Raw genomic sequence first — 13,741 nt, 5'->3', positions numbered from 1 at the left:
GCCTCTGCAAAACATCCTCCACCACATTCAACACAGGAGGAATAGCTAAGGGCCTATGCTGGGGCAAAACAAGAATTCCCTAAGCCTTTCTGGAGTCAGAGTAATCTTGGCCTTCCCATTTAAAGTGCTCCCTCATGGAGTGAAGAGTCTCTGAAAATGAGAAATCCTCAGGAGGAGAAGCTGAAGGAGTGGAATCATCCACATCAGAATCAGAATAAGTAGGAAACTCTTGCAAGTCTTCCACAGAAGACTCTGAAGCCTGTGAACACTGTTCAAAACTATCAAACTCCTGTTCCACCCTAGGCCTCTTATCAGGTGGGGCATAGAACCTCTAATCAGAGTAATCAAATCTTCTGCCATTTTAAGCATATGTTTCTTAGGCACAGAGCCCGAAATGCTAGGAGAAGCCCCTACAGAAGCTGAACTTGGCCTTCCTCTAAAAGAAGCTTTGGCAACAGAAGGAGAGGCCCTAACTACCTTGGGAAGAGAGGGAAGAACAGCTACCTGAGAAGCCCCCTCAGCCTGGCCTACCTCCTGAGAGGGCACATCCTGTAACAGTAAAGTATCTGCCTGAGACTCCATAGAGACTCCTGGCAAAACCTCTGGCTCCCTGAGCCTTCAAAGGACCGGCGTCTGGGACTGCCGGTTCCTCACCCTAGACTTCACTGTTTTGTCCTTGCGCTTCTTAGATGAAGCAGGCGCCGGAGCATCCGACGGCATAGTATAATTGCAACGCTTCCCAAACACTAACCTGGCACAATCAAGCCTCCTCTTAATAGTGCGCTTGTTAAATCTAGCACAAGAGCGGCAACCAACAACGTCGTGCTCAGGCCCTAAACAAGGTATACACAATGTATGATAATCCCTATGCGGTATCTGCTTCCCACAAGAAATACAGTTATTCACTTTTTCTGACATCCGGTTAAATACTGAGGCAAGAAAAACCAAAATGTTCCAACGGGTTACTTAGCCAACTCTGAATTCGGTCTGAAACTCCGGTTCGGAAAATCTCAGAACGCCAACCTGCACTCGCAAAATTGCTTCTGCATCGGACCATGCGGCAAAAAAGACTGAGGAAATGACGTCGGTCATGCGCATTAGTACCCTGACGTACTGACGTCAGTCTAAGGCGCCATGACCGACGTCAGCCTTATACTCTGGTATTCGGGCCGACTGGGACGCGGACTATACCCAATTGTCAGGACTGCAGCAAGGGAAGACGAAGAACATCTTGCTTGTGAGCCTCTTTTCTTTGTAGCGGAGGAATGTCTGGCATGCCTTTGAAAGGAGGCAAGGTATGGAAATAAAACCTGTAACCATGGTGAATGATATCCAATACCCATCTGTCTTGGGTAATTAAACTCCAATTTTCTTTGAAAAGTGCCAGCCTTCCTCCCAATGGTGCTGCCAGACGAGAAAGCACTGGCAGCTGAAAAGGCAGGTCATTGGGTCTGTTTACGAAAGGACTGACCCCTGCCCTCACCAGAAGACTGAGCAGGTGAACTCCCTGTTCTAGGCCTAAAAGAACCTTGAGCTCTGCCCCTACCACATCTAGACCTACCCCTAGACTGGGAATCATAAGCAGGATATGTCCACCCCTTAGTAGGCCAATTTCTACTAAACTTCGGAGGCTGAACCTGCAAAAAATCTTTAACAGTCTGCATAGACTTAGCCTTGTCCTCCATTTTCTTTAAAACTGCTTCCACAGGCGAACCAAACAACACGTCAGACTGTAACGGAGCATCCAAAATCCTTGTCTTAACATGCTCAGCTAAATTCTGATCCCTCAGCCAGGCGTGCACGAAGAACAGAACCAGTGGCAGCCACCCTCGAAGAGGCCTGCACAGCATCAAAACCACATTGCAAGGAATGCTTACCCACCTGTTCAGACACATGAACTAAATCCTGCAACTCTTTACACTCAATACCTTCCGCCAGAGCATCTACCTTAGACTTCAATTGTGAAAGGAGATAATTTTGATATTTTAACATGTGGAACTGGCAATTCAAAGCCCTCATGGCTAAAGTGGAAGAAGTATACACCTTCTTTCCCCATCTATCCAAAGCCCTTGCCTCTTTATCAGGAGGAACAGGATTTTTAACAACAGAAGCCTTAACACCTTTAGGCCCCTGAGAAACAGTTTCTGGGTCTGCCCTAGGACTCTTAAAAAGATACTTATGAGCTTCAGGCACCCTATAATACCTATCTGGTTTAACTGGGGCAGGAGGCAAAGAATCAGGGTTCAGGGAAGCCTCTGCAAAAACATCTTCCACCACATCCAGAACAGGAGGTATAGCTAAAGGCCTATGCTGGGGTAAAACAAAATTCCCTAAGCCTCTTCCTGGAATCAGAGAAATCTTGACCTTCCCATTTAAAATGCTCCCTCATGGAATGAAGAGTCTCTGAAAGAAAAATCCTCAGGAGGAGAAGCCGAAGGAGTAGAATCATCCACATCAGAATCAGAATAAGGAGGATACTCCTGCAAGTCTTCAGCCGAAGACTCAGAAGCCTCGAACACTGCTCAAAACTCTCAAGCTCAGGTTCCACCCTAGGCCTCTTATCAGGAGGGCATAGAACCTCTAATCATAGTAATCAAATCTTCTGCCATTTTAAGCATATGTTTCTTAGGCAAAGATCCTGAAGAACTAGGAGAGACCCCACTGAAGTTAAACCTGGCCTGCCTCTCAAAGAAGCCTTGGAAACAGAAGGGAGGCCTAACCACCTTAGGAAGAGAGGGGAGAACAGCCACCTGAGAAGCCCCTTCAGCCTGGCCTACCTCCTGAGAGGACACATCTTGTAACAGTAAAGTCTCTCCCTGAGACTCCAAAGAAACTTCTGGCAGAACCACCGGCTCCACTGAGCCTTCTAAAGAACCAACGTCCGGGACTGACGGTTCTTCCAACCTAGGCTTTGCTGCTTTGTCCTTGCGCTTTTGGAAGCGGCCGGAGTATCCGGCGGCATTTTATAATTACAACGCTTCCCAAAAACTAACCTGGCACAGTCTAATCTTCTCTTTATAGTGCGTTTGTTAAATCTAGCACAAGAGCGACATCCGACAACGTCGTGCTCAGGCCCTAAACAAGGTATACACAAGGTATGGTAATCCCTATGAGGTATCTGTTTCCCACAAGAAATACAGTTATTCACTTTTTCTGACATCCGGTTAAATACTGAGGCAAGAAAAAACCAAAATATTCCCCAACGGGGTACTTAGCCAACTTTGATTCGGTCTGAAACTCCGATTTCAGAAAATTTCAGAACGCCAACCTGCACTCGCAAAACTGCTTCTGCATCGGACCATGCGGCAAAAAAGACTGAGGATATGACGTCGGTCATGCGCATTTGTACCCTGACGTCCTGACGTCAGACTAATGCGCCTTGACCGACGTCAGCCATATACTTTGGTATTCGGGCCGACTGGGACAGCGGACTACCCAAGTGTTAGGACTGCAGCAATGTGGAATGAAGAACATCTTGTTTCTCTGGCGTGAGGTAGGCCCATCTGGGAAGTTGAATTCATGCTTGCTCCCAGGAATACAATTTACTGGCAGGGTACAAGATGTGATTTCTTTTCATTTATGGTGTACCCCAGAGAAGTTAGTAATTTCTTTACAAATTCATAGGTTCATAGGTTGGTACTAGGCTATCAGCCCTAGGGCCTATACAAGCCTAGCCATAACAATTCCCTGGCTATTTCTTCCCACATTATTTACTTTCCTGGACCCCTGTCTAGCAGATGATTTAATAGCATGTCCTGGCTTTCTGCCTGAATTAGACAATCGTCCAGGTATGGGTATATTTGAATATTTCTTTGCCTGCAAAATGCAATGACTGGAGCTAGGCACTTTGTGAATACACTGGGTGCAGTAGATAAGCCAAAGGGCAGTGCAGAGAACTGATAGTGCATGTAGCCTACTCTGAAGCGTAGCCATCTTCTGCAAGATTCCCTTACTGGGATGTGCAGGTAGGCTTCCTTTAAATTCAGTTTTGCCCACCAGGTATTTATGCAGAACATGGGAAGCAGCTGATGAAGAGTTAGCATCTTGAACTTTGGGATTACAAAAAATGTGTTTAGGATAGACCGGTCCACGACAGGACGCTAGGAATGGTCTTTTCTGGGTACCAGGAAAAGTCTTGAGTAAAACCTTGTCCCCATTCTTTTTTCTGGGACAGGCTGAATAGCCCTGATGCTTAAGAGAGAGAGAACTTGCTTTTGAGCCTCTGCCCACTGACGTGGGGGTAAGTTTGGCCAACCACTTTGGGGTTGGGTAAGGAGGGGAAGTGGAATCTGTATCCTTGGGGAAACTATATTTAAAACCCATTTGTCCTGGATAATGAGTTTCCAATTTTTTTGCATGCAGGACGATCTTTCCCCCTAAAAGAACAGTCAGTTGAGCAGGGCTTGGAAGGTTTAAAGTTACGTCACTGAAGACAGTTTACCATAGGGGGAGTCTTACTACTCCCTGCTTTGGAAGTGGGAGCCCCCTACTGCTTAGGCCTTTGAGTTCCCTGGGACTGAAGTCTGGGTGTTCTGCTGGTTCTGGGTTTGGACTGAGAAGGCCTGGAAGAGTCAGGAAAGGACCAATTCTTAGAGGGCCAAAGCCTACTAAATCTGGGAGGCTGTGCTTGCAGGAAATCTTTAACAGTTTGCATAGATTTAGCTTTTTCCTCCATCTTTTTAAGTACTACTACTGCTTTGTTGCCAAACAGGCAGTCTTGGTTTAAGGGAGCCTCCAGTAATTTAGCTTTAACATGATCTGGCAAAGATTGCTCCTTAAGCCAAGCATGCCTTCTAAGTACAGACCTAGTGACAGCAACCTTGCAAGATGCTTCCAATGGATCAAAACCACATTGCAAAGAATGTTTTCCAACCTGTTCAGCAGAATGCATTAAATCATGTAATTCTTGATTTTCAGCACAGTCCGGAATCAACATCATTTTCTCTTTAAGCAATCCAATAATATGCTGATAATACTTTAACATATGACACTGGCAGTTTAAGGCCCTAATGGCCAAAGCTGCAAAAGTGTATACCTTCTTACCTTATCTATCCAGCACCTTGGAATCTCCAACAGAGGGGGTAGGGTTTTTGGCAGTAGTAGCCTTCATGCCCTTGGGTCCCTGTGAAATGGTCTCAGGATCCGCAGTATGATTTTTAAAGAGGAACTTGTGAGCGTCAGGTACCCTATAATACCCATCAGGTTTTCTGGGAGCAGGAGGTAAAGTGTCAGGGGCCAGGCTACATTCCAAGAAGGCATCATCTACTATGTCCAGTACAGGAGGGAGAGCTAAAGGCCTGTGTTGAGGCAGGAGTAAGAATTCCCTAAGCATCTTTTTAGAGTGAGAGTAATCCTGGGCTTTCTCAGCATAAATGCTCCCCAAGAGTATGCAAGGTTTCACCAAAAGAGAAATCCTCTGGAGGGGATGCAGAGGGAATGGAGTCCTCTGCATCAGAATCCTCATAGGTAGACAAGGGCAAATCCTGGTCAGAGAAAACAGAAAGTTCAGAATCCTGATCAGATGAATCAGAAGGAAAATCAGTCCTGGGTCTCTTAGAGGGAGAAGGGTGGCTTCCCCCGATTAGAGTAACAAAGTCTTCAGACAGTCTTATTTGTTTTTTTAGGCATTGGGGCCTGACCATGCAGTCTGGGCGTCAGTTTTCTGGGCATGGATCGAGTTTTAAGCCTTGAAGAAGACGATGGCATTGGTTTAATATGCAAGTCAGTAGGCCTGAATACACCCTCAAAAGCCAGTGACTGCACAGTGGCTCTGGACCCATCCAAGGTAGAGACATCAGCAGGCTCCCAGCTGAAGAAACATCTCGCGGCATACCGGACTCCAAATGGGTCTCAGTAGAGGCTTGCAAATCTGAAGTAGTGGGTATCAGGGGCTGCGAAAGCACCTCACTTAGCACCAGCGAACTGGCGACTAGCGTTGGAGAAGCGTCGGTGGCAGCTTTGGACCTATGTGGCCTCTGCCTTTATCTTTGCTTTTTTTCAGAATGTCAGTAGTCGGGTGGCTTACTGAAGCCATTTCTGGATAATTGAAGCGAGTACCAAAGTATTAAGATGCAGAAATGAACAGACGACGAATAGTACGAGGTTTGAAAAAGGCAAAAAACCGACAGCAAGATACGTCGTGGTCTGGGCCTAGGCAAGGAATGCAGTACGAATGAAAATTTTTATGAGGTATTTGCTTTCCACAAGAAATACAATTGTTAACTTTTACGGACATCAGTTTAAAGCAAGAAAAAGGATCCCCAACCAAGTACTTAGCTTAGTTGAAGACTTCAGAACTGAAACTCGAAAACTAACATTTCAGGAGTCAGCCAACCGGCACTTGCGAACTGCTTCTGCTTCGGGCACTGCATGGCACGAAAGACTGATGTAATGGCGTCGAATGCAATGCTTTATACCCCTGACTACCTGACGTCATGGAAGATGAGAGAGCAAGTAACGCAGGACTCAAGACTTTGATAATCAGGTCAACTGAGGGCCAACTACAAGCAGATAACCCAAATGTGGTGACTGCAACAGTGAAACACGAAGAACATCAAACATCACCGGTACAAAGCCATGCAAGAGTCACAGACCAATGCTTTGAGGGAAAAAAAGTCATACCTGACAGGACTCTTCTCTTTAAAAAATGGGCTTCGACTTCTACTTAGTGTGCTTTTCCTCCTGCAAAATACAAAAGACAAAGCTTTATAGTAAACTGAAGCCAACGCGTCATCTTCACCCCCCCCCCCCCACAAAACAAGAGAACTCTCCCCAAAAGAAAACCTAGTTTCATATGGCAAGTAAACCTGGAATCATGCTGATAGGATTAACACCACTTATCCAAACACAAATACTCCTAAAATGTCCTCCTGTGCCCCCACGTTTTCAGTGAAATATTTTCCCTGAAACAGCATTCACCAAAACTCCCTTCAACACACTGACATACTCCTGTACATTTTAAGTTTGTAAATCAGATACCTACATTTAGCTTTCCTAAAGGCTGTATCTGAATACCTCTGTACATTTGTACAGCACTGCCAAAAAGAACAGCTATATTCTAGCATACAAGATGTAAACCATTTGAATTAGATCTAGAAGTTGCCAAGCTAAAGCCAATGGTCTGGCAATCCCAACTGACAAGAAAAACACAATTGCTTCCTACAAGAGTACAGTCATTGTGAAACAAGAGTTACTGTACTTCCAACAAGAGTACATTTGTCTTTGAAAAAAAAAAAAAAAAAAAAAAAAACTTTTCAGTACTTCTGAAACAACTATACTACAAAGTGATTTCAAATTCTAATTTCTTAAGTCCATGTACAGATGCACACCTATGACAATTCTGCAAGATATCAATGTAATGGTAAGCACGGAATATACAGAGCTGGAGTTAGAATTTGCAGAAAGTTACTAAAATTGTGACATTTTCAATGTTACAGTTCAAATAAAAAAAATAAAAAAAAAAAAACAGGCTGCTAGTCTGCCATGATGGGAGTAGTGCATGTCCACTGTCTACACAAGAGCTTTTATTATTTACACCTCCTGTAATTCACATTGTTTATCAGATATTAGTGGAGTATTTTTGAGAAACACTTTCAGGAAGCAAGTGGTTTCCTGGCTTAGAAGACCTTTGGAAGCAAAGGGCTTAGCTAACCCCCTGCTGGTCAGGCCTGAACAATTTAAAGAAGCATACAATCTGCTACCAGCTCAACACATGCAGAACATATAACCAGGACACATCTGAATGAGTAACTGCAAAGATGGTTAGAAATACGCTACTACTAACAAAACTTACAGGCAAAGCCACCAACCTTAAAAAAATGGATTACAAAAAAAATATGAATTCCTTCCTGAAACTATAAATAGGAACCCCACCAAAAGGAATACAATCCGTAAGAGCCACTGTCCTTTTACATAAGCACAGTGCAACTCTATAAGCACGTAAACTTAAATACTAAAACATTACTGATACAATATCACTTAAAAGAAAACATACCAAGGGCAAAGTCTAATCACACAACTCTATTACAGCTTTGGATGTCTCATACACAGGGCTGAATTCCTCAAGAAACAAATATCAGTAAGTATGAGGTATGGCACGAAGAGGACAGCAGCCCGAACTACCTTCATTTCAGGATGGTGGAAGTGTACACCAACAAAACATGCCCATACAACATAAGAGTCCTCCCCATATGATGATCTACAAAGATACAGAGCAACAGAATGTGTCTACAATTTTAATTTAAATGGCCTCTCAACTAAGGTTAAGGAGGCAACACATTGGGTGAAGGGGATAAGCAAAAAGGAACCTATGCTGTTACAGAATGCTTGTTCAAGGTCCATTCTCCTAACAGAATAAAATGTCACCGTGACACATGCTCTCCAGGACAAGAAAAGTACAGTTGTGTACACTTACCATAAATGTAGATGTTAGAATGCATTCACTGTTGCAGTCATTACATTTGGGTTATCTGCCTGCAAGTAGCCCTCAGCCAGTCTGAATATCAGAGTCTTGGATTCCTGCGTCGGACGCCGTCTTTTTCCATGACGTCAGGTCGTCAGGGGTATAAAACATGCAGCCGACGCCATTACATCAGTTTTTCTTGCCCCAGATGTCAGGTGCCCCCATAATGGGTAGCAACTGTATGTTATGTTACACCTCCATCAAAAAGCAAATACACCAGAAAGTTTAAATACACCAAACAAGAAGCAAAGGTAGAGCCAAGAGAAGTCAGGGGTCTGGAGGGAGGGTAACCAGGACTGCAAAAGTGAATACACTGGAACATCTGCATTTATGGTAAGTGTACACAACTGTACTAGGTTCTTCGTGTTTCACTGTTGCAGTCATTACATTTGGGTTCATTCCCAAAGCCAAGGAAGGGAGGAGGAAGTCAGAGAGCATTAGGACCAGCTAATAAGCCCTGAACGACTGCAGTGGCAAAACAGCTCTGGATTTAGAAAAAACAAAAACGTGGTAATGCTTGGTGAAGGTATGTACAGAGCTCCAGGTAGCAGCTTCTAGGATGTCTCTGGTAGGGACTCCTCTGAAGAAGGCTATAGAGGTAGATGTAGCCCTGATGGAATGTGATCTTATCCCCTGAGGGGTAGGTTTTTCCATGGTGCTTATAGCAAAAATGAATGCAATGGGCTATCCATTTAGAAATTGTTTGCTTTGAAATGGCATTCCCCTCTGCCCCTGCAGCAAAGCCAACTAGCAGCTGTTCAGATTTTCTGAGAGGCTTAACCCTCTCCAAACAAAATCTAAGTTGTTTGTGCACGTCCAAAGAGTGCAGTATTAGTTCACCTTTGTTTTGTGGATTCGGGAAAAAGGTAGGCAAATTAATGGACTGATTTAGGGCCACACTAGACAGCACCTTGGGCATAAAGGAAGGATTGGTCCTGAGGGAAACACTGTCTGCATGGAAGATAATGAAGGGCTCCACTGCCATGAGGGCCTGTAATTCAGACACTTCTTGCTGAAGTGATGGCTAGAAGGAAAGCCGTTTTCCAAGAAAGGAATTTCAACTCTGCAGTTGCAGCTGGCTCAAAGGGAGGGAGAGTGAGCTTTTCCAATACAAAGTTAAGGTCCCAGACTGGAGTAGGGGCTTGCCTGGTGGTGGTGGTGGGGGGGGGGTCTTAAATATTTGGCCCATCTGAGGAATTGCTTTAGCAAGGGTGAGAGAAGAGGGGTGGTTCAGTATTATAATGTGCTGAAATGGCAGAGGCATGAATTTTAATTGACAAAAAGGATAGGCCCTTGTGGAGTAGAAGCAGTGGTGGTGCTGTGGTAGCATTGTCGCCTCACAGTTAGATGTTGCCCGTTCGATTCTCAGTTACAGCGTCTTCTGTGTGGTGACATTCGTGAATGGGACTTCCTTCGTTGAAGGTTGTGCGTTAGGCCCGGCAAGCCAGCACGTCAAAATCTACTGCCAATCATTAGCGGACCAGAGTTCCGCTGTGGCGACCCCTAACCAGGAAAAGCCGAAAGAAACAAACAAACTTAAGAATATAAGGCAAGCTTTACATTGCTGTGCCCATCCCCCTGAGTCTGGCTCCAGGAACAGTATCTTTTCCACTTTTCAGCATAAGGTTTTCTAGTACTAGGCCTCCTTGCTTCCAGAATGACATCTAGCACCTGCTTACTGACGGATGCTATTGGGAAGCTCAAGGAATTAGCCAGGCTGCAAGGTTCAGGGTTTGAAGCTGAGGGTGTAGAATCTGGCCCGCCTGCTGGGACAGCACGGAAGGTGTCGGAGGTAGGTGCCATGGTTCCAGCAGTATCATACTGCAGTAAGAGGGGGTACCAATGCTGGCATGGTCAGTCTGGTACAAATCAGTATTGTCCCTGGCTTGTCCCGTTTGATCTTTAGCAGAACCTTCGAGAGGAGAAGCATAGGGGAAAAGGCATAAACCGAGAGGCTCTCCCAGGTAAAGGACAGAGCATCCACTTTCCAAGTTTGACTGTGGGGAGTCCTTGTGCAGAATTTGACCAATTGGTAGTTTTGAGGGGAGGTAAACGGGTCCATCTCTGGAGTCTCTCATTTGTTACTTAAGAGGATGAATATTTTTTGGTTCCAGTTTCCATTCTTGTGGGTTCATGAGATTTCTGCTTAGGTCTGCCAGTGAATTTAGCTTGCCTGGAAGGAATTGAGCTTGTAGGTGCACTTGGTAGCTCAAGGGTGTATTCCACACAGAGCCATGGCTAGTCTGCAGAGAGGGCAAGAGTAGGTTCCCCCCTGCTTGTTTAAGTACCACGTAACTGTGGTATTCTGTCTTTACCAATAATTGTCCAGGAAGGATGTGGTCTTTGAAGGCTGCCAGGGAATTCTGTACAGATAACATTTCTTTTTGGTGGATATGCAGGTGCATCTGACTCTGGTTCCATTTGCCCTGAATGCACTGCCCTGCCAAGTGAGCCCCCCCTCCCCATGCATAGTCTGATGCATCTGTTGTTAGGGTTTGGGCAGTAGGGGGTAGAGTGAAAGGGAGCCCATTGTTGTGGTAGCAGGCCTCTGCCCACCAAAGGAACTCTGTCTTTATACAAGGAATGATAGGAATCATTGATTCCAGGTCCTGAGAATGTTGGCACCATAGGCTTTTTAGATACCACTGTAGTTTCCTCATATGCAGTCTTGCATATGGAATTAGTGGAATGCAAAAGGCCATGAACCCCAGGGTTGCAGAATTTTCCTTGCAGACAGCTGGGTCTTTGTGGCCAGTAGTGTGAAGTAGGTTGTCAAATAAACTTGTTTCTCTGGAGTGAGGAAAGCCATCTGGGAAGTGGTGTTCAAGCTTGCTCCCAGGAATACAATCTGTTGGCAGGGTACTAGGTGAGATTTCTTTTCATTTATGGTGTACCTGAGTGAGGTTAGAAGATTCTTTATGAATGCCAGATGTTTTAACAGCAAGTCTTGGCTTTCTGCCTGAATCAGACAATTGTCCAGGTATGGGTATACCTGAATATTTCTCTGCCTGCAAAATGCAATGGCTGGAGCTAGACACTTTGTGAATACCCCGGGCGCAGTAGGTAAGTCAAAGGGAAGTGCAGAGAACTGATGGTGCATGAAGCCGGCCCTGAAGCATAGGTATTTTCTGCAAGACTCCCTTATTAGAATGTGCAAATAAGCTTCCTTTAAGTCTAATAAGGATGCCGACCAAGCATCCTTGCCTAGCATAGGAAGCAGCTGTTGAAGTGTTAACATTTTGAATTTTGGGATTCCCAAAAAGGTGTTTAGAATAGAGAGGTCCAGGATAGGATGCCAGGAGCTGCCTTTTCTGGGTACGAGGAAAAGTCTTGAATAAAAACCTTGCCCCCTTTCTTCTGCTGGGACAGGTAGAACAGCCCTGATACTTAGAAGAGAACGAACCTGCTGCTGAGCCTCTACCCACTGACTTGGGGGAAGGTCGGGCCAACCATTTTGGGTTGGTAGGGTGTGGAAGTGGAATCTGTATACTTGGAAAACAGAATTTAAAACCCATTTGTCCTGGGTTATGAGTTTCCAGTTTTTTTTTGCATGCAGGGCGAGCTTTCCTCCTAAGGGAGCAGGCATTTGAGCAGGGCTTGGAAGGGTTAAAATTAAGTAATTGTGACATTTTTCCATAGGGGACGTTTTACTACTTCCTGCTTTGGAAGTGGGAGCCCCCTACTACTTAGGCCTGTGCGTAGCCTGAGACTGTAACCTAGGTGGCCTGCTGTTCCTGGGTTTGGACTGAGAAGGCCTGGAAGAGACTGGAAAGGACCAATTCTTTGAAGGCCAATGCCTACTAAATCTGGGAGGCTGTACTTGCAGGAAATCTTTAACAGTTTGCATAGCTTTAGCTTTTTCCTCCATCTTTTTGAGGACTTCTGCTTTATTGCCAAACAGGCTGTCTTGGTTTAAGGGAACATCCAGTAATTTAGCTTTAACATGAACTGGCAAGTTTTGCTCCTTAAGCCAAGCATGCCTTCTAAATACAGACCCAGTGACAGCAGCCCTGCAAGATGCTTCTGAAGAATCAAAACCACATTGCAAAGTACGTTTACCAACCTGTTCAGAAGAATGCATTAAATCTTGTAATTCTTTGTGTTCAGCACAGTCAGGAATCAACATAATTTCCTGTTTAAGTAGTCCCATAATATGCTGCTGGTACTTAAAACACATGAAACTGGCAATTTAAAGCCTTAATGGCCAAAGTAGCAGAAGTGTATACTGTCTTACCCAATCTGTCCAAGGCTCTAGAATCTCTATCAGAAGGGGTAGGGATGTTTGGCAGCAGTAGCCTTAATGCCCTTTGGACCTTGGGAAATGGTGTCTGGATCCGCAGTAGGATTCTTAAAGAGGAACTTGTGAGTCAGGTACTCTAATACCGGTCAGCCTATCTGGGAGCTGGAGATAAAGTGTCTGGGGACAGGCTAGATTCCAAGAAAGCATCATCTACAATGTCCAGAACAGGAGGGATAGCTAAAGGCCTGTGTTGAGGAAGGAGTAAGAATTCCCTAAGCCTCATTTTGGAGTCAGAGTAATCCTGGCTTTCCCAGAGGAGATGCTCCCTACGAGTGTGCAAGATTTCACCAAAAGAAAAATTTTATGGAGGGGAAGCAGATGGAATGGAATCCTCTACATCACAATCCTCATAGGTAGATAAGGGCAAATCCTGGTAATCAGAGGAAACAGATATCAGAATCCTGATCAGAAGAATCAGAAGGAAAATCAGTTCTAGGTCTCAGAGGGGGAAGGCTGGCTTCCCCTAATTAAAGTAATAAAGTCTTCAGCCATTCTAAGCATTTGTTTTTTAGGCATATGGGCCTGACCATGTGGTTTGGACGCCAGTTTTCTAGGCGTGGGTAAAGTTTTAGGCCTGGATGAAATAGATAGCGTTGGTTTAAAACGCAAGTCTGTAGGCCTGAACACACCCTCAGAAGCCGGTGCCTGCACAGCGGCTCATGACCCATCCAAGGTAGAGACACCCGCAGGTTCCATAGTCGAAGAAGCATCTCGTGGCATACTAGACTCCGAATGGGTCTCAGTAGAGGCCTGTGAATCTGAAGTAGCGGGTATCAGGGGCTACAAAAGCACCAGAGTACCGGCAAACTGGTGACTAGCTTAACGGAATCGCCGTGGGCAGTTTTGGACCTATGCGGTCTGTCTTTATCCTTACATTTTTTTCAGAATGTCTGTAGTCTGATGGCTTATCGAAGCTAAGTCTGGATAGTTATTCTGAGTTCCAAAAGAATTTGCTATAAAAATAGACAGATGACGAATAG

At 45.0% G+C, this 13,741-nt stretch overlaps 2 protein-coding genes across 4 annotated transcripts in view; both read right to left on the bottom strand.

Annotated features, from left to right (window-relative positions):
• The window catches only part of REC8 (REC8 meiotic recombination protein), a 1,573,438-nt gene that overhangs the window by 898,388 nt on the left and 661,309 nt on the right, over nt 1-13,741 (bottom strand). The gene's annotated exons all lie outside the window — the stretch shown is intronic.
• Nucleotides 1-13,741, bottom strand: part of LOC122790446 (RNA-binding protein 39-like) — a 758,269-nt gene that overhangs the window by 472,200 nt on the left and 272,328 nt on the right. For all 3 annotated transcript variants that reach the window (XM_044057983.1, XM_044057982.1, XM_044057984.1), the window contains exon 6: nt 6,622-6,681. In XM_044057983.1, coding sequence (XP_043913918.1) covers nt 6,622-6,681 — 60 coding nt within the window. The remainder of the gene's footprint in view (nt 1-6,621; nt 6,682-13,741) is intronic.

Source organism: Protopterus annectens, chromosome 16.part0 (genome assembly GCF_019279795.1).
Source record: "Protopterus annectens isolate FY-2018-M chromosome 16.part0, PAN1.0, whole genome shotgun sequence".
NCBI lineage: Eukaryota > Metazoa > Chordata > Ceratodontiformes > Protopteridae > Protopterus > Protopterus annectens.
Note: the sequence above shows the minus strand (reverse complement) of the source record. Positions and strands in the feature narration are given on the sequence as shown.